At 46.5% G+C, this 21,235-nt stretch overlaps 1 protein-coding gene across 1 annotated transcript in view; it reads left to right on the forward strand.

Annotated features, from left to right (window-relative positions):
• The first annotated feature begins 388 nt into the window (after positions 1–388).
• GAP43 (growth associated protein 43) overlaps positions 389–21,235 on the forward strand; it is a 79,320-nt gene continuing 58,473 nt past the window's right edge. Inside the window, exon 1 of the mRNA XM_074974266.1 lies at positions 389–704. Within this exon, the coding sequence (XP_074830367.1) occupies positions 675–704 (30 nt within the window). The 5' untranslated portion in view covers positions 389–674. The remainder of the gene's footprint in view (positions 705–21,235) is intronic.

Raw genomic sequence — 21,235 nt, forward strand, 5'->3', positions numbered from 1 at the left:
CATGTCACCTGTGCATGAAATGCCATGGAAATAACCCCAGTAGCTGTCTTAACACACAAATCCTCTCTTGGCTGGGGCCCTGTGCTCTCTGCTTTAACTACTCCAGTGTGAATGCAGAAAAAGAGTGGCAGAAAAATGTAAGCCCTCACCCACTTCCCGTTCCCAAGCCCCCACAGACACACCTCACCCCACCCCCTCAACAATCTATAATGTTCCCTTTCCTGCTAGTCTCAGTACAGTGGGAAAGTCGTTGGGTAATTGGGTCCAGATTGGAGATGTTTAAATATTCATGAGGCTGGCAGGGGACTAGGAGGGGGCGGCTGCTTGGATTGTAGTGGGGGGTGGGGTGGGGAGGTGACTAGTCATTGAGAGCTAGTGAACAATTCTGGGAAAGATACAGAGAGAGAGAGAAAGAGAGAGAGAGAGAGAGAGGGAGGGGGAGAGGGAGAGACAGCCAGCGTGTGCATGTGTGATGAGCAATAGCTGTGGACCTTACAGTTGCAGCTAACTGCCCTGGTGTGTGTGTGTGTGTGTGTGTGAGAGAGAGAGAGAGAGAGAGAGAGAGAGAGGGAGGGAGGGAGTGGAGAGGGTGGGGGGGAGAGATAAGAGAGAGAGGAGGAAAAAGGAGAGAGGAGAAGGAAAGAAGAAGAAGGAAGGAAGGGGACAATACAATCATGCTGTGCTGTATGAGAAGAACAAAACAGGTAGAGCTGAAAATTTTATACTTCTTTCTGTGGAGAAATTTGCAGGCTGTTGGATGTGTGTGTATGTGGGGGGGGGGAGGAATTTTTAACTGCTTCTAAGCAGATGTCTTCTGTGCAATTCTTTAGCATCTTGCAATTGAAGGCTCTTTTCACACCCTTCCTGGTGACTGTCTTTCTAGTGCTGGTGATATGGGGAGAGGGTGGCCTATCTTCATGTTTGGGGAGAAACAAGGATCCCCCTCCCTTTTTTTTTAACTGTGGGCAGATGCATTGCATAGGGTTTTCTGTCTCTGATCCTGAGGGTGTGGATGTGGAAGGGGGAGGAGGGAAATGCGATGAGAGGTGGCTCTACCTCAAAGATGGGGGAAGCAATTCTTCATCTTTTGCCACAAAAATAAATAAATAAAAAGATACTCAGTGAACCGTGATCCAGGATCAGGATGCCAGCTCTCTGTTGCTCTTTGCTCTGAGAGATGAAAGCTGCTTTAATGTGTCTGTGCATGTGCTTTTGAGATGGCAAGGGGGACAGGTGCATTTAGTTAAAATAGTGTGAACAAAAATAAACTGGTAATTTCTTTCTTTCCTTTTTTTTTTTTTTTGGTTTTAATAATATCAAGTACAATTAATTAATAGCAAAAGTAATTGGCCATGAAGTAAGGGGGGTAAACCCAGCCCTCTTTGCAATCCCTTTCATAGTACGACCAGTTAGACAACTGTGCACCAGCTGGTAAAGAGACAGAGGACCACGCCTCTATTAGCTCTGAGCTCCGATGGGATGAGAGAGACGAACGGTATGAACCTGTTGGAAACCAGTTCATTCTCTCTACTGGTACCACATGACTTTCCTTGATGGAAGTGGCAAGAGGGGCGAGGAGACAGCGAATTTTCAACAATAAAACATGACAAGCCAAAAATAATAATGAAATAAAAAAGCTGGCTAGCTCATTCTCCCCCCCCCACACCCCTTCCATTTCAAACTGTTCACTTGAAAGCCAAAATCTGCTCTCAGTTACCTCAGTTTAACTCCTTTGCCTTCAGTTGGAATCACTCCAGATTTGCACCAAAGTAGTCAGGGCAGGATTTGGCCATTGGTTCATTTCAAAGGTATTATGACAACTTTCTCTATAGGGATAATAACAAAGAGGTGGGATTCCTGCTTGTCTTGTAAATCTTGTCTCAGTCTTATAACTACAGAGCTGCTACTGGCACCTCCATTATATATACCTTACAGTGTCTATTACTGCAATACTCTACAGTAATTGCCCAACCCACTGCTGGAAGCTGTAGAGATTTGGACAATTACTGTAGAATACTGTATTTAGTTACAATCAAGATTAAGGTGAATTTCTGTGCCTCAATGTGTGTGCTCCCAAGCCAAGGAGTCGTATTGTAGAATAATTGGAAGGGGCAGGTGAATGGGATAGAAAAAGACCCAGCGTTATATATTTTTCCCTATGCAGATTTCAGATGCTCTGCAATTAATGACACAGTCACTAAAACCTGGAGAAGGGTGGGAGGAGGGACACGTTGCAACCAGCCAGTAGAGCACGTTTAGTCGGCCAATGTGGGATGAAAAGAGAGGAGGAGGAAGGCAGACGGAGAGGCAGAATGACAGAGCAGTGGGTGGAGAGGCACAGCAAATTTTAAAATAAAATCGCAGTCTCTGGGTTTTTTTTTGGAGGCAATAAGCTGGGAAGAGCCACAGGGGGTATTTTCACCATACTTTAATAGGCTGGGTTTTAGCACACATGGTTAATACCCAATTTTACTCATTCTTTAAATCTTTTTATTATTACAGCATATTTATAAACGTATGATACACAGATTACTAGGTCATGCATATACACCCCCCCAAATTCAGTCACCCACCCAGACACACCCCTTCATCCCCCCATACATTCACACATCCAACCCTTCCAGCCCCAATACAACCACACACAGCCAGACACACCCATTCATACTCCTACACCCATACATGCATTCATACATATTCACACACAAAAAACTGCTACAGTGACTACTGTGTAAAACTTTGGAAAGCAGAGCTGATGATAATCATTCAAAAGAAGCTTTAATTTGGATGGGGAAAAAAGACCTGGGTTTTCAGCCTGCTTTCTTCTCTCCCTGCCCCAACCTATCGCAAATGGAAAGAAATCAGATCAGGTTCTTCATAAGGAAACAGGAGCTTCCTTCCAAAATAAAGACAGCTTTCCTCTTTAAGGGCATTTTTCTGGGGAAGCTCCCGTCAGCCTGCCTTTCTGATTGAAAAAGAGCCAAGTGCTGAAATTACAAATACAGATTCAGAGAAATCTCTTTAAATTCACACATATATATAATTACAGGGGTGGGTGTGTATATACACACACCTCTAGAGAAAGTGTGCGCACATATACATATATATTTGTGGGTGGAGATGACTGTGGAAAAGAACTAAGTAGCTGACTGACTGCACCTGCAAATGAGAGACCTACATGTCTAAATTCTATCATCTGTACCAACTGATTGCACCTGCAAATTTATACCCATAAAATCTGGAGCTAAACAGATGCAAAATGAGAGACTGGGTTGAAGAACCTTTGAAATTTGCTCTAAAGTTTATTTAATACTAACTATTTGGAAATATACTGTGCTATCTACTGTATCTCTTGATAGCCTAGCATGGATGGATAGATAGATAAATAGGAGAGCACTCCATATACCTACACTAGAATGGGTGGACATTATCGGGGCAAGTGCTCAGTACTAGATTGCATGAATGATTAAATGATAACTCACAAGCCGGTTTCCCACTTGTGGGTGAAATGATTTTCATTCATCGCCAGCCATGTTTTATGGCTTTCCCTCCAGTACTATCCTCTGTTCATCACACTTGTGCCTGTGAGAGACTGCAAAGGTTTGAACCCTGCCACACCCATGAAATGAAAGGCAGGAGGAGGAGGAGGCAGAGACAGTCTGCATTTCTTTCCTCTTCCACATGAGCAGCATGAATAAACAGGGCTGTATCTATAAAGATGCAGTTTAATGCAATTGGAGAGGAAGCAAGCGTTAGGGGACTGTTCCAGCAATTACAGCCAACCAGGTTGGTGTCTGCTCACCCTGGGAGCCACAGAGGTGAAGAGGGAGAGGGAAAAAGAGAGAGAGAGAGAGGGAGGAATGAACATCAACCTGAGATTTTATTGCTTCAGGATATTAAAATGTCTCAGACCTCATTTAGAATAACTTAATTATGCCGCATGATGCAGATGCTGCAAAACTTGCAAGGCGTGTTCGTACCTTTAAATGCTAGCACAGAAAGAGAGAAGTATTTTTCCTTCTTAAAAAAGCTTCTGAGCCAGGCTGTCAGTTGATGTCAATTGTTGTAGAGCCACTGACTTCAAAGGAGAGATGTTGATTTATACCAGCTGAGGATCTGGGTCTTGTTTCTTTTGGTAACTGATTTTTGCATGTGAGGTTCAATGCTTAAAGTTCTTATGGCTCCTATTTTCCTTCCTTGGATAGTGTCTGTGGGGATTTCTTCTGAAATTAAAGTCTCCACAGAAATACCCGTCCCACTCTTCCCCACCTCATCCTCTGCTGCCTTACTGTGAGAGAAATTGATTTCTCCTAAATCACGTCACGTAACCACTCTGGATGGCACATGTGAGCTACCTTGGGGAATTAATTGCAGGCAGTGCTTCCAGAAGGGAAAATACAACCATAATGCTTTGTGAGAGGGACACCAGTCTACCTGCCAATCTAAGTTTCCTGACACCACTCACAGGTGCATAGAGGCTGTAACAGAGCAAAGAGCATTCAGTCATCCCCCATGTTCACAGAGGTCTATAGGAGCCATGTCACCTCCTTGTCTGAGGTTGAGAGGGTGTATTCAGCCTGAAGACTCCTGGTCCCTCAAACTGAGAGGGTGTATACAACAGAGGGCTCTTTCAGCCTCATGCTGAAAGGGTCGGAATCATTTGTGAGCTCCTTCAGCCTCAGAACCCGATGGTGGTGCCTGTCCCACACCGAGGCAGGCTGTATAATCAGAGGCCTCCTACATCTCCTATGATGAGAAGATGTGACTAACCTGAGGGCAACATCTGCATCACCCTGACAGGGCGTAGTGTGTGTAGGTTACACCCGCATGGCTGCCTCTGGCTTACACTGAGTGCACGTGTGCAACCGGAGTCCTTTCTAAGTGAGGGTCTGTGGAACAGACAGTGTAAAATATGGCAGTTTTGGCTGAGCTGTGCTCAGAAGAGGACCCAAGGTTAAATGTGGTTTTATACCATCTTATTAGAGTAACCTCAGGACTCCTCTAATTGCACAGCTGTCCATGGATCCATGGGGCCATTCCAGGACCTGGATATAGTCAAACTATGGAGGCATATCAACCATTCTATCTTTCCCCCAGCCCTGCCGCAACATCACCCCGAGATACCCCATGCAGAGGGGTCTCCCAGCCGGCCACAGCTGGAACCTGTAGGCTCCGACTGTCCCATATTGCAAGGGTCTGTATAACCTGTAGGCGCTGCCTGCCCTATATTGTGAGGTTGTTTGTAACCTGAGGGCTCTGCCAGCCCGATGCTGCCTGATTCTTTCATTACCTAAGGGCTGAGTGTGTTTCAAGCTAAGAGGCCATGCAGACACAGTTACCAACTTTTACGCGGTAAATAAGCACCCCGACTTTCACAATAAGCCAAAAATCAAGCTAATCCCATTTCAAAACAAGGCCAAAACAAGCCAATCCCTAAGAACCTCAACACTGTATGTGACTAGATTCCCCCAGCGTGCTGTCTGGGACTGGGGTGGGCCTGCTGTGCACCTCTGACTCTCTCTCCCCTTCCCCCTGCTTGCCCCCCTTTGCCCCTGCTTGCCGGGACCCGATCAAAAAAAAAAGAAGCAACAAGCTATAAGCCAAACAAGCAACAAGCTACAAGCCAAAAACTAGCCAACAAGCAACTCACAGGCCAATTAAGCCAAAAACAAGCCCAATTTCTGCGTTTTTTTTCGCGGGTTTGGCATGTCTGCATTCAGTGCCTGAGGACTCTGCCTTCCCCATGCTGAAATGGTGTATAAACTGATGATTACTCTGGTCCCAAACTTAGAGAGTGTCTGTAACCTGAGGCCTCAGCCTGCTCCTTGCTGGCTGGGTCTGCATAACTTGACTAGCAGTCACTTAGTTCATGCTTTCCTCCACACTGTATCCCTCTTTAACTCTACCACTGTCCCCTCCTCCCAGTGACTCCCTGCACTTTACATACCTCTGGCTTCCCTTGCATCCCTCTGGGCTTTATCTCTACCTTACCTGGATTTCAGAATGGGTGATGGATCTGGTCATAGGTCCAGGCTACTGCGGCTGCCACCTCTGCATTAGAGCTTGTTTACTCCGTGCTCAGGGATACCTGGGAGTGCGTTGCCTGGTTCTTCCCTTTTCTGTGAGGTTAAGTATCCTCCCCAGGGGATATTTGTCAGACCGTGCACACTTGGGCACCTCTGAGCAGTGAAGTCCCAGTGTGCATATTCTAATGCAGCAGCTGTAGCCCACGACTCAGCATAGAGGATTCCTGACCTGCTGAGTCTGGCAACTGGATCCATTGTTCTGAAGCCACAGTAGAGAAGGCCTGTGGAGGGTGCTGTGTCAGAATGGAGTGGGGTTTTATTGGAGTATAGTGAAGAAGGATTTGGAAACTGAGGCATATTGTGGGATTAAATTTAATTGAACCCAACATCCAACCCCCTTCACCAGCTATCGTCTAAACTCTGATCCTGAAACCCATCCATATTCATTTCATGTTTTACCCCAGGAGTCCTCCTGAACATCGTGGGAGATTATGTGCACTCTCAGGACTCCTGTGGGCTCATGCTGATTACCACAGAGCTCAGTGGTTAATGTACAGAAATAGGCATCAAGAGAACTGGGTTCAATTCTCAGCTCTGCTGTTTGACTTGAGCCAGGGGCAGGCTGTTTGCCTGTCAGTATCTCTCTGAGAGACAGGGATAATGCTTTCCTACCTCAGAGGAGGCTTCGGAGACTAAATTAGTTAACATTTGTGAAGTGTTTTGAGACCCTGAAATGGAAGGAGCTGTTAACAGGTGAAGGGTTCTGTTCTCCATTCTAGATCGTTTGTGGAGCCCTAAAATATTTATCACCTGCGTGGGTTGCCTGACACAACCCATCTATTGCCCTCTTAATTCAAGGTTTATCAGACTTGTTCTTAGTGTGGGCCACACCTTAAGAGAGCATTGGCATCATGCAGATTTTCCTTCCATTTGCTGTCACACCAACCACCTCCCTTCCCATCTGTGATCATGCAACAGCCATGTAGCAACCTACAGCAATTGCTTGCATGGAAAAACAACATTAAGAAAGTAGTGATGTATTTTTAGCTTCTCGTAGTGCACCAAGGAATTTGTCCTTTTTAAATGAAGTTAAATCACACTGTCTCCTTCTGTTCTTCATTTCATCTCCTCTTTCCATCTGCTCTGCTCCCTGCTCTCCCCCTGCTCTCTTGCACATACTTCCCAGATGCTTAGTCCTCCTCCCCAACTTGTGCACATACTTCCCTGTCATGTGGTCCTCTCTCTTGCCCATGCCTAGTATTCCTCTATTCTGCTTTCCTTCTCCAGTATTCCCTGGGACATTCCTCTCCTAAGGACAGCTGTGGTCACTGATGGCAACTTCTATTTCCTCTCGTCCTCCACTTTACAGCAGCAGCCTGGAGAAAGGCAGCTCAGATAGCTCCTCCGCCTTGTTTCCAGTTGCTTTTACAGGCCTCAAGGTGCCTCTTTGCGAGGGTGCCTATAGAAGCAATTGGAAACAGTTACCTCTCAAGGGGGACAGAGTGCCACGCTATGTGAGTTACACCTCCACGTCTGTATATTCCTGCTGCCAGGCAGGGTGATAGCCTCTCCAACCCCACAATGGTCTCAGCAGTTTCCCATGATGATAGAGGGGTAGTAACTGCAGTTTCCCCCCAGTATATCCCTGATGCTGGTACGGACAATATCTGCAGGCTCCCACTACCATTATTCCTGTGCTGGGGGCGGAGAGGGTAGGGGAGGACAAATATTCTGAAGCAGTCCCCTATGGCAGGCCCGGGGGTGTGATGCAGAGCAATAACAAGCGCTCTCCCCTCATTTTCCTGCCAAATCTGCTGGGGCCACCTCCACTACTCATCTCACTGTGGTGGTTGCAGAGAGCTCTCTTACTCTCTTGTTGGCCTGAGAGGGGTTCTCTTGAGACTATCCTCCCCGTCTAGGGTTCATTGGGCTAGATTCCTAGAAAGGGAAGCGAGGAGATACTTATCTCCTTTCAAATTATAACCAATAAATGTCAGCCCCATTCATTACTCATCTACTTCTGAATTTCCTTGAATTAATTCCAGTGATAATCGCTGTACATCTCTATTTATAGAAAGCCGACAAGTCGCACAATATTGAACCGTCCTCCCTATAGGAGCTGCCTTTCTCTAGAGGCACAACTCTGGTAATTAATAGAATTAATAGGTACTGAGTCAACCCTGCTCCTGCTCTGAATACCCCTTGAATTTGGGGCTTATTGGATCTAGACCCAAACTCTGCAGCTGGCTTTATTCTTACCCCTCCATAATAGGTTTAAACCAAAACTCTAGGATCAAGATCCCCTGTACTTTGTGGTTTGGGCCTATCGTTAGTAATCAGTTGTCTCCAGAATTATTTAGAATTTCTTTTATTCAACTACTTAACAAGGTCCTTATCAATAAGCATCTATCCCTCACTCTGTCTGATTAAGTCTAATCCATTTATTGCATGCTCCAGGCATGTTACAAATTCTCAATGCTATAAATACGGGGGCGAGGGAGGGGAGGGGCTCATTGTCCATTGCCCTGCACCACCTGCAGTCATTTACATCAGTGCAATTGGGCATGAAACATTACCATTCTGATCTGACAGCAGAGAATTAGGCCCAGGATCTCTGTTCTTCTCACTTGCTCTTCCATTCCCCCAACTCCCTCTTAAGGAATAAATTCTTTTTGAATGATGCATTTTTGTCATTTTCCTTTTATTATTTTATTGCTGGAAAGTGGGGCCTAAAGAAATGAGCTTTGCATTTTGCTCCGGTGGCCATCTGATTAGTGGTTATTTTGATCTCTTGCGGAAGTGAGTTCCACAGTTGTGGTCAGCTGCCGAGAAAGCTCTGTTTTTCTGCTCTCGTTAGTTTCACTGGTGAGACTGACTATTCCTTTGTCCCTGATAAACATGGCTCTTATGGGAGATCACATTCACAGATTGAGAGGTGCTGACATAGGTAGCTCAGACCAGTCCAGGGCAGGGCTTTGAATATGGAAGGAGCTGTTAACAGGTGAAGGGTTCTGTTCTCCATTCTAGATTGTCAGTACTGTAACACTGAACATGCCTTTGTATTCAATAAGGAGACAGTGCAGAGTGGAGCACTGGAATGAAGTGCTCTTGGCAACTTGTTTTGTTCGGTAGATGGCCCTCTGCATTCTGAACCAACTGGAGCTTTTTCAGGGTCAGCATTTTTCCTTCCTATTTCATTGCACTGCAGTGCTCAAGCCATAGGTTACAAATGCATGGGTCACAGTAGCCAAGTTGGAATCTGATGGGATGGGGCAATCTCTAGGTCAGCCAAAGGTGGAAGAGGCTGTTTTGTACAGCCATAGCTATCTGTGTAGGCATTGGCAGTGGGGAGTCCAGAAGAACCCCAAGGCTACATACCAGCTTGAGACTCTAAGAACAGATGTCCACAGCAGAGGATGATGTTTGGTGGAGGCAAGTCCTTTCAAGGCACCATAACAAACCTATAACAAGTTCTAAATGAAGAAGCAACCAGCCCAACCAGAACCATAGGGTCTGATAAAAGAGCATCCCTTTATAGCCATGGGGCAGCCAGATTAACAACTGGAAGAAAATGATCCCCAATTAACTGAAAGAACATAAAAGAAAGAGTGGCTAGGAAAAACTGCCCTCCAGAACAAAAGAAGAGGTGAAAAGTTAAAGATAATCCTGAGGGAATAAGCAGAACATGCACTGTGCCCAAAAGGCTGCCATCAAAGGTTGAATCTGGATAAATAAGAGAGGAAATTCCATTTTATGTGTTAGAACTAGATACATGGCAAAAAGGATCTCCCTATTTCTGTGCCATTGGACCACAGTATGCAGATGAGGAAAGGAAGATAATTATATGTTAGCAACAGTTGAGCCCAAAAAGATTCAAGGAGTTTTGGATCAGAGAACCCCCCTCAAAAAGTGTAGGCATAGTCTCTAGATCTTCCTGAGCCACATGGCTCTCTAAAACTGGGCTGGGTATCACAAAGAGAATGCACTTTCGTATACGATTTCTTGTGCTTTAGACTGGAGGCCTACCTGGAAACCTTGTGAAAGGAGCCTGTAACATGGTAACTCAGGGCTTCCTGTCTGGTCAGAACCCAGAAGTGCAGAGGTGGTGCAAAAACAAGTCAAACTAACTTTTTGGAAGTTCTGCCTAAAAAAATTCAGGCTTCAATTTATTAGTAGTAGTAGTATTTATTTTTATTTTATTATTTTATTTACTTTATTAATTACTCCATACATGTGCCTGTTGCCTTACAGGGATTGAGCTCTTTGAAGGGACTTAAGGGAGTCTAAATTGAATGTGAATTGGGCTCCTAACTCCCTTAGGCTCCTTTGAAAATCCTAGCAGAGTACCTGCCAATAAGATCTTACGATCCAGTGAGGAAGCCCTTGCAATCTATAAGAGTTGAGCCATTAACTTCAATGGGGGCAGAATCAGGCCTCAGGGCTTTTCTACACATGGAGCTATTCCTGAATATCTCCATGTGTGGACACTTTTATTCCAGAACAAGAATGTCTTGTTCCTGTTTATCTTAACGCACAATAGTTCTGTCATGAAGGGCCTCATGTGGATCATCCTCCATTGGCTGAATTTCATCCTTGATGATTTGTTGTCTCAAATTCATTACATTTTTAGTTCCAGAAGCTTTGAAGCTTCAGTTCTCTGTAGTTAACCTCTCTCTAGCGACCAAAAGCCTGTCTTCCAGATAGGGGTGTTTGTTGGGGCAGATACGTGGAACTGCATACGGAGATTTCCTTTTGATCATCATGGTGGTGGATTATTATATGGGATTTACCAGCCTGGGAGCTTCCTCGACCTGGCTGATACTTGCTCAGGTTATTTGTAACAGTCATTCAGAAATTCCCATTGGAGTTTTGTGCCCCTCTTGGAAGTGACCTGAGATTCTTAATCCCTTTGGCTCATTAATCGTTTTGCCCATTATAACACCTCACATTGTGCCTCAGCAGTTTCTGGGAACCTTAAACTAAACATACTAAGACACAGTATAAAAGTAAAGAGGCAGCTGCTTCACTGGATACATGCTCATGTGGCTGGGAGTGTCCTCTCTCATGCTCTGGTTCCTGTGTAAAACCTAGAGAGATGTTTCTTCCTCAGTAATTCCAAAATCCTGGCCTAAATGGCGACCTTTACTGAACATCCTAGGTGGGGCTAGCAGCACTGACTATAGTTAAGGTTGATTAACACTTTCGATTATAAGATCTTGTTTACAAATGCTTTATAATTTTGCCAAAGTTTATGTGTTGGGGCAGAAAATTTCCATGCTGGGTGTCTGCCTCAGGCTGAAATTTTTTTGTTATTGTTGTTGAAAATTTCAGTAAAAAATGTTCAGCTGTTTCTGAGAACAAGATTAGAGGACAATGTGTTCTTTTGCCCATGTTAAAAAGTTATTAGACCATTTCTTTGAGAAGTTCTAGCTCCTTTGTGCTTTGTAATGGGGATTTGACATTTTTTCCTGGTGGCTCACACTGAGTCTCAAGAATTTTCTTCTACTCTCCCTATGACAGTATGCTCTCATTTGATCAAGTCACAAGGCTCTGAAACGTGCAGTTTGCACATGCTTAGTAGAGGGTTGTTAGAGGCTGGCCGCTAAAATCTACAAATATATCCTCTACAATGCACATTTTTCCAAGTCCAGGCCTGCAGGGCTTTCCCAGCCATTGCTCCCCCTGGTGGCTGCCAGGGGCTGCTTTGGCACTGTAACTGAGATCAAGGGCAAGATCACTGTCTCTCCTGTGTTTTCAGTGCTCCCTCTGCTGGTGGCCTAGCAGCATGGAAGAGAAGGAGGATACAGCCTGACTGGAATGCAGAGGAGGAAGCCAGGGCAAGCAAGGGAAGCTTTGAGGGGAAAGAGACATGGGCAAGCTAGGGATGCAGCCTGGTGGGAAAGGAATAGAGAAGACTAAGAGCAGGTGGATCAGGGACAGCAGGTGACAGGCTGGGGTGGGGGAAGGGTGGAGATAAAAACATGCAGAAAAGAGGACAGGCAGGAGGGCCAGAAGCAAAACTGTCTGTCTGCACACTCCCTTCCTCAACTTGCATTTGAACTCAGAATTCTTGAGTCCCAGCTTTCTTCTTCTGCCTTCAAATAGTTATGAAACCCATTGAGAAATTGTGTGTCTCCTTCCTCCATGATGGTAGTTCCACACACAGGATAAGAGCCTATTACTGCTACCAGATCAGGTCACCCTGCTGATGACCCATTGAGATTCAATAGGGTTCCACGTAATGGAACTTCTGTTTAGTCTGGGTTTTTAATATTTAATTAATTACTTAATTGTTTATTTATTTACTGTGGGGAAATTACACACAAAATACTGTGTTAAGGATGGACTGCCCTCAGGAATGAGTCAGAGTTGTGTAGCAGAGGAGGCTGTTGTCCGTAGGACCCCTGCCTCATTTGTTGAAGAAATTAGAAGATGTGTAATGAATAAGGAAGGGGACTGCAGGAAGGAAAAGAATGGTCTCATGATTAATGCAGTTGAACACTGCCCTGGAGAACTGGATTCTATGCCTGTCTCTACCATATAGTCAATATGTGACTCTAGGGCAAGTATTTAACCAAATTTTCACAGGTGGCCACTAACTGTGCGTTCCTTATTTTCTGGGTGCCCAACTTGAGGCAGGGATAGCATCCAATTCTCCAGGGTGGCAGTTGCACAAGGGGTCCAAATTAAGGTTACATGGAATACCTTCATTCTGGTATTTCCTAATTTTTGAGTGCTTGACTTTGCAACTTTAATGTTCTTTTTAGCATAGCTTTTTGTGCATAATTTCCTAAGTTTTCAATGAAGCAAACAGAAAAATTCCATCATGTGTCATCATATTGACACACACACGCCTCATCAACATGGCTGGAACCTTTAGGTTCCACACAAACGTCTGCCACTTGAGATAATGAAGAAACTGAGAGCAGTAGTGGGACCAGCACTAGAGGGGGATGAGACAATTTCAAAGTGGGTTTCACAGATATTTGCTGACAGTAGAGGAATAGTGAGACTCGGGGATTTGGGGTTCAATTTCAGACTCTGGAGGGAAACTCATTCTAGTAGGCACAGACGCTTCTTCCTATTCTCCCCAAGTTTGACCCCTTCTGCCCTGTCCCTTTCCCAGTTCTATATCTACTCCACCACTAGCTCCTTCTCACAGTTCCATTCTCCTCTCCTACCATGGGCGGCGGGTGAACCTCCCCCCTTTGGGGAGGCTAGCTCCCCAGCCCCTTTCTGCCTGAGGCCCCACCCCTACCCTGCCCCTTTCCCCCTCGCCCTCTGGAGCCTTGAGCCCTTCCGCCCCCACGGCCGGAGGAGGCCTGACCCAACTGTCCCGGTCTGCTGGCCAGCCAGAGAACCGACCTGAGCCACGGGCTGGCCTCAACCGTCCCCAGCCACTGGCCAGCTTGAGCTCAAAGCTGGCCAGGCTGCTGGCCTGAGCTGAGCCCCTGCTGACTTCAGGGAAGAGGGGGAGTGACGGCGGGGCCTCAGGGCAGAGCATAGACAGGACTACGGCCTGGATTAGGGGAGGCTTAGCCTCCCCTGGACTATTATACCCGCTGCCCATGTTAGTCATTGCTAGTCTCCACTACTCAGGCTTCTGATCCTTCTTTCTGTCTGACTCCCTGTCTCAGCCTGTCCCGTTCCCAGTCTCCCCCACACTCCTACTCCCAGTCTCCTGGACAGCATATCCAGTTCTCCCCCAACTCCTGGCTACTCATCCCCAGTACCCTTGCCCAGCAAGTCCTAGCTTCCTCCTCCACTCCCTGATCTGTCTCTTTCTCTCTCTTCCACCCTCTGGTCTCCAGTCACCGTCCACACCCATGTTTCCCATCCCATCTCTCTACCTGGGTTTCTCATTCTGTCTCACTGTCCTTGCCTTCCCCCAACTACTTATCCCAGTTTCTTTGCCCAGCCAGTCACAGTTCTCCCCTGATCCTCCAACTTCGTGTCAGATGTGTCTCCCCTTCCCACACCTTCTTCTCCCTGCCCCACTGGCTCCCAGTCCCAGTCTCCTCCTTACCCTGCCATTCCCTATCTCCCCACTCAGATCCTCCTTCCTCCTGACCCACTGGCTAACTGTCTCCCTGTGCCATTTCCATCCCCAGCTCCCCGACCTAGTCTACCTGCCCACCCGGTCCCAGTCTTGCCTCTTGCCAACCTCCAGCCCTAGTCTTTGCCTCCCAGACTCCTTTTAGCAATCTATTGGCCCTGCAATGCCCTAGGTCTGGCTCTTTCCCCCTATGCATTTGAATCAGACAGCTTTCTGCTCCATGCTGCCTGGGTGTCAGCAATGGGGGGTGTCATTGAGACAAGAGAATAGACAGGCCCCCTGCTCTCAATTCTAGTGTCCAGTCTTACTCTGGCCTGGAGTACCTGGGAGCAATCATTACAGGGGAAGTCGTCCTGAGTCCCCCCATTCTGGTAGCTCTGGCTTGGAGCATGCCCTGTCACTTGGTGGGGATGGTGCATGAGCAATCTGGTCACATGTAGGAGCTGTTTGGTGGTGGAGCTGTATGCTCACCTGCTCTGTGGGGATGGCACATGTGCAGACTGGGCAGTACTAGGAGCTGGGAGATTCTCAAACATGCTCGGTGATGGCAGAATCTTCAAAGATTTTAGCTAGGGTTAAGGAAGTCTCAGCTGAGTATGTGTGAATTGCTATTTTTCAAAGGCTCGTAAGTTGGCCCAATTTGGGCAGTTTGTCACAGGGAAGGCAAAAGGCACGTTCTTGACACCAAGGCCACCTGTCTGCCAAATTGCAAATATCTCCTCCAAAGCATGGAGGCATTAGTGCTTTCCAAAGAAAGGGTCACCAGAATTGATCACCAGAATTTTGTTCACGCTATAAAATAATGTTTTCCCCCTAGCCTTGTTCTCGAAAATGTCTGAACTGTTTTGGCTGAAATTGTCCAGAATCATTCAGACTGAGGCAGAGCCCTGACATGGAAATTGCTGGCAAAGCTTCCACTGACTTTAACTGAAATTGGCCAAGTCTCATAACGCTCCTGTGGGGTAGGTCACTAGTATTATCCTCCTTTCAGACGAGGAAACAGAGGCACAGAAAGTTGTGGAATTACTTGCCTAAGGACACTCTCCCTGTCTTTATATCTGGCCCCCCTCACATTCGTGTCTGAGGGCCTCGCAAGAATTAAAATAGAAATGACAATAACAGCCTTTTTCTGTCCTCCAAGGCCATAGAAGAAATAGTTTGATTAGTGTAAAGGCTGTTTTTGTTTGTTTTTATTTGTTTGCCTGTTTTCTATTTGTGTGTGCTGATGCGTGGGTGGCATTTGTGTGTGAGAGCGTTCATCTGAAGAGCTTACAGAGGGAGGGCTATGGTGGAGAAATGAGAGAGTGGAGAAGTCCCTGGCCATTCTTGCTGTAAGGGGAGTGCATTCCACAGTCTGGGTCCTGTATAAGCTTTGTGAACTCCGCTCAGGAGCCTGCCATTTTTGGCTGACAGTTTTATGATTGCCTGGGAACACAGCCAAGGGAGAGGCAATCTCTCAGTGACATGGGTCCGTTCCATGGGAGGATCTGAGGTCAGAGACCTCCAATAGGACTCAAGGGGAAGCCATGGCCGAGAGGAGAGCACCAGGGTGGTGTTTTCACAGTGACTCATGTTGCTGAGGAGACTGGATGTTGTGTTTTGTACCAACTAGAGTTTTTCCAGAATGTGTTGCTTCCTTCTTAGCTAAAATAATTGCAGTAATCAATTGTGGAGGTCATGTATGCCAGTATTGTGGCTCATAAGATGGGGCACAGTTTTCTGGCCATTCACAGGTTTCTTTACCACCACAACTATTTGGCCATCCAGTAACACTGAGGAGCACAAAAGGCTTCAAACCAACTTAACTGTCTGAAGCCAGATACCCTCAGTAGTGGAGGATGAGAAGACATGTTCTTTGAAGCACTTCCCACTGCCTACCAGAAGAGCAGGCTGCTTACCATGTATATGCTGATTTCAGCCAGGTATTCAGAAAGCCGTGAGATGGTTTGATATAAAGGTGGCGTAGAGCTGGGTGTCATCCACAGAAGAACGTGTACTACCCCATAATGGACCATGATGGAATCTCATAGGGGAAGTTTCTTCCTAGGTTTACACACTTAATGGTTGTCTTGTGCCATGAATGAGGGTTTATATCCCTTACAAGTGTATCCTAGCTCCTATTTTGCAGAGCTCCCATTACAGTGGGTTGAAATTGTGCATCAAGTTTGCACTCCCCTGGCTAGTAATAGGTTCCAGGCTCCGCACCCCATCCCCCCATGTCTTGGCTTGGCTTGGAGACTCCTCCTACTGCCTTTGAGGAGGCAGAAATCACACCAAAATGATGCTCAGTGCAAACACTCCTTTTATCAATAACAGTCACCTTGACTGGCAACAGACTGGGTCAGAATCCAAACCACCCCAGCTGCAGTCTCTGTACGGTGTGAATTCGGTGTGCCAAGTCCAGTCTCTGCTGTGTTTGGCATCTGCTGCCGTGGTTCTGGTGGTGGCCTGGACTTCTCTTCAAAAATGTCAATGTTGGTCAATGATGAGATTAGTCACATGGCTGAAGTCACACAATTGAAGTCACATGCTAGTGCTTCTGACTCACTGATTGAGCTTACCGCCGTGTTTCCCAAAACGTTCAGCAGAAGCCATCTGGACTTGTTTTCTTAGAGTGGCTGTAGTTCACTCTGAGCTACTTAGGGAAAATTTTAGATACTGTTATAACTAGGGGGTCAGACACACTTCATAGCGTGTGTAGGCTGATACTTATTGCAGCCCTCCACATTCTCCCTATAGTCTGTGGTTGGTATCGGCTGTGCCCCCCATTCCCTCCTCCTCCCATACCTAGGCCCCTCCTTCTCTCCCCCATACCAGTGGCTCCGTGTGCAACCCATTCCCACTTCCCGCCATGCCCTCCATTCCTTTCCTTTTCAGGGGCTCTGTGTTCCACCATTCCAGGGTCCCCCACTCTCCCCTCTCCAGGGGTTCTATGTGCCTTATCTCCCATTTCCCCAGTTCCCAAATTCCTGCTCCTTGACAGGGGCTCTGTGTGGCTTCCCTTCTCCCATTCCCTTCCTCCCACTCTTCGACCCATGATATGGGCTCTGTATATATCCCTATTTCCTCCTTTCCCCACCCCCCACCAGGTTTCCCAATCTTCCCGCATTGCAGGGGCTGTATATGAACCTACCTTACCCCTTACCCCCACTTCCCCTTCCCCTCCCATGCCAGGGGCTCTGTCTGACACCCATTCCCCCTCTTTTCCCCCATGCTAGAAGATCTGTATGCCCATTTCCCCCTCACCCAATACCAGGGTCCCCCAACTTTCCCCACCCACACCAGGGATTCTGTGTGTCCCATTCTCCTGTCCCCTATTCTCCCCCATGTTCCAGGGGCTGTGTGAAGACCCCCTTTTCACCATCCCCTCACTATTATTCTTCTTTCTCTCTGGATGATAAATCATTCCGGGTGTCCACATGTTAAACTATTAGGAGGATGAGCAGAGTTGAGATGGGGTGTTTGTGACATTGCACTCTATATGACTTTATGAAAATATGCTAATGAGTGTGAATATAATGTCACTGGAATATGCTTCATGCAAAAGGTGTCTTGTAAGGTATCATTACAAAGCTTATAATCTAGTGAGTGTGGTCATCCTATTTGTATAAGTGTATCATTCTTGTATCTGAAACTAGAAATATGAAATATAAGTCTGAGGTCCTATTGTAATTATGCAAAGTGTGGGCCATTAATGGTGGCTTGGAATCTTGATCACTCCCAATAACCAGGACAATGGCTGTAGATGGCTCTGTTTACTTGCAAGCCTTCCTGTGAGTCAGGCTGGGAAGAATGAAGGCTTGAGGTCTCCCAGGACATGTGACCATGTCACCTGATACTGGAATCCATCTTAAACCTGGTGCTTTTCCATTTAGAAGGAGGGGTGGGGACCCAAAGAGACAAAAGGTTCCTGCCTTGTGCCAAAGGGGGTGGAACAAGAACAAAGGGGGCTGGAGTCATGAGAAATCCCCTAGCTACCACCTGAGTTGGAACAAGGACTGTACCAGGGGAAAGGATTGGGCCCAGACTAGAAAGGATCTAGTTTGTAAAAGGAGGTTATTGGAACATCTCTGAGGGTGAGATTTATCTGTAATCAGTTTCTTAAAGTATTAGGCTTAGACTTGCATGTTTTTGTTTTATTTTGCTTGGCAACTTATTTTGTTCTGTCTGTTATTACTTGGAACCACTTAAACCCTACTTTTTATATTTAATAAAATCACTTTTTGCTTATTAATTGACCCAGAGTAAGTAATTAAGTCCTGAGGAGCAACAGCTGTGCATATCTCTCTATCAGTGTTATAGAGGGCAAACAATTTATGAGTTTACCCTGTATAAGCTTTATACAGAGTAAAACGGATTTATCTGGGGCTTGGACACCATTGGGAACTGGATATCTGGGTGCTGGACACAGGAGCATTTCTTAAGTTGTTTTCAGTTAAGCCTGCAGCTTTTGGGGGATGTGATTCAGACCTGGGTCTGTGTTTGCTGCAGGCTAGCATGTCTGGCTCAAAAAGACAGGGTACTGAAGTCCCAAGCTCCCAGGGAAATGGGTTCAGAGGAGTCTCAGCACATCAGGTGGCAGTTCACAATCGGGTTTCTGTGACCCAACGCATCACAGTGTTGCTATGCTGGAAGGCATTAGTGGGTCCACTCAAACACTTGTTTGATCTATAGACCACTGCAGAGGTGTTTGAAGATGTGGCTGTGCTAATCAGATGGCCGGGGCTCCATCTGCTCCCCATTTCCCCTCCCTCTCCCCCCCCCCCCCGGTTTTCCAATTTTTCCCAAATCAGTAATCTGTTCCTTGATGCATAGAACATTCCCTGGAAGTTTGAAATGTATTGGATGCAGCATTCAAAAATTATTATGTTAGATACCGCAATACTTACAAACAGTAAAATGCTGTCAAGTTGGGTATAAAGTCTCACAAGCTCTTTCAATCAATAAGTGTGATCCACCCTGGGAAACCCATATTTGAGATTATAACAGAGTATCCCATTGCTATTGTTTTATATTGGGAGTGGACTGCTCAGGGAATCTTGAGAATGCTGTTCTAGTATCCGATCACAAAATGAAGAGGTCTTGTACCAGCGGCAGTCTGAGAAGCAGAGAGAAAAGCATTTTTCCAGAAGATTAAATATTATCAAGGGCTGAAGTTGGACAGGCTGGGTCAGGCCCAGGGACCGCAGCATGGATTCTGAGCAGATGGCCACCTCCCAACTCCAACTCAACAGTTTTGCCCACAGACCTCTGTGCTGCCCCAAACTTAATAAACTTTACTGGTAGGGTAACATGTTTGTTAGAGCCAAAGGCTGGGGTGTAGGTGGCCCAAAGAGAGGATCTACTGCCAGTTTTGGAGGGAAAGGTTCTTCTGCTGTGCTGTTTAAATATAGAAACAGGGAGCCTGCCATTTTAGGATGTGGGGGCCCAGTTACAAAGCGAGTCTGAAGTAGGCTGTTTGGGGCAAACCCGCTCCTGTGCACACCACAGGAGGGTTTACTGTGCCTCAGTGTAGAGGACGATTTGTGGGGAGCACAGAGATAGGCTGGAAGAAGAGTGGCATTAGGCAGTCCACAATTACATGGATCCACTGGCTGTTTTCCCCCATTAATGGGGAGGACACTGACCATAGAGGCTACAGTAGCCCTGAGGCACTAGTAGCATGGCAGTGCAGCTATGTGTCCACTCCAAACCCTGGAGGGCCTTCTCGGTACACTCTCAGTCTTTCCTTGATGCCAACTACTGTGTGCTGTGTCTCCTACTAGGGTTTACCTTGCTGCTCTTTCTGTGCTCTGTGCTATGGTTCGAACCTGTCTCTACTGACAGGGAGACTCACTCTTTGACACTTTCCCTCCCAGGTCTAGTCCCCTAGTCTCCAAAGTCTTGCACATAAGTCCCTGCACCTCAGCCTGCATTCAGAGTACAAGCATGGCCATTGAACCACCAGCCTGTAGATCGTCTTCTAGGTACTTGGCTCCAAGCGCTTCCTGGTTTCAGGCACAGCCAAGAGCACCTTCCATCCTGGAATGCACTGAGTACCAAACAGAGGTGCCATACAAACAGACTGCTCTTTGAGAATTAGTTTCTGGAACCTTTGAGCAGGACAGAAATGGCTAGGAGAAACTGATCACAACTGAATGGTTAAGAGAGGCAAGATTTTTAAGGCATTTTGTTTTAAAACAGGAGATAAATTTGGAAATAATAGAAGTAAAATTAGTATTAGATTTAGTTATATGAAGTACAGGCAGGTGCTATTCAGCGTTCCACCTGCCCTCCCTCAAACCTCTGCCAATGCCCCTTGCTCCTGACCTGCAGCATGGGCGTATTATTCCAATTTTACAAATGGGAAACTGAAGCACAGAGAGATTAAGGTCAAAAGTATCCACGAATTTTGAGTGTCCAATTTGAGATGCCTAGGACCTGAATACTTATTGTTTTTTAGCACTTCAGAGCACAACTCCCATAGACTTCAGTTGCAGCTGTGGGCACTCAGCACTTCTGCAAATCAGACTCCATGGTCTTAAGTCAGGCACCCAGAAAATGAGGAACACACAATTAGTGACCACCTAAGAAAAGTTTGGTTTAGATGACTTGCCCAGCATGACTTAGGAACTCTGCCACAGAGGCAGGGATAGAATTCATTTCTCCAGGGCAACATTCAACTGCCTTAATCATGAAAGCACCATTTCTCTTCCTGCAATCCCTTGCCTCATTCAATATCTTCCAATATAGTCCAGCATGGAGTGTGCTAGTGCACACCTTTCTCCACCAATTCCAAGGGCTCTAATACAGCTGGCAGCTGTTTTATTTCCACCTAAGAGGCCTCCCCTGAGACCTCTCTGAGCTTCTGGTCTTTTACGAGGACCTCATCAAGACCTGGAAACTTGTCTCAGTGACCAGGTCCGTAGTGGCCACCTAGGGGGAGTATCTCCTATCAGAACCCCAGCCACACAACCCCCTTCACCATGTACTTGTGGTGGAGTCCCCCTTGGTGCGCCGGAGGTTGGTCCTGGCTGGTACCACCAGAATCGGAGACTTCCTGGACTACAATCAGAGGAACTAGGTGACCCTGGCAGTGCTTGGCCAGTGAATGGGGTCGTCCAACTCGCCCATCCGCAGTTGTGCTCCATGACATGAGGGCCGCCTTGCTTCCTGC

The sequence above is a fragment of the Natator depressus genome, chromosome 1 (assembly GCF_965152275.1).
Source record: "Natator depressus isolate rNatDep1 chromosome 1, rNatDep2.hap1, whole genome shotgun sequence".
Lineage (NCBI taxonomy): Eukaryota > Metazoa > Chordata > Testudines > Cheloniidae > Natator > Natator depressus.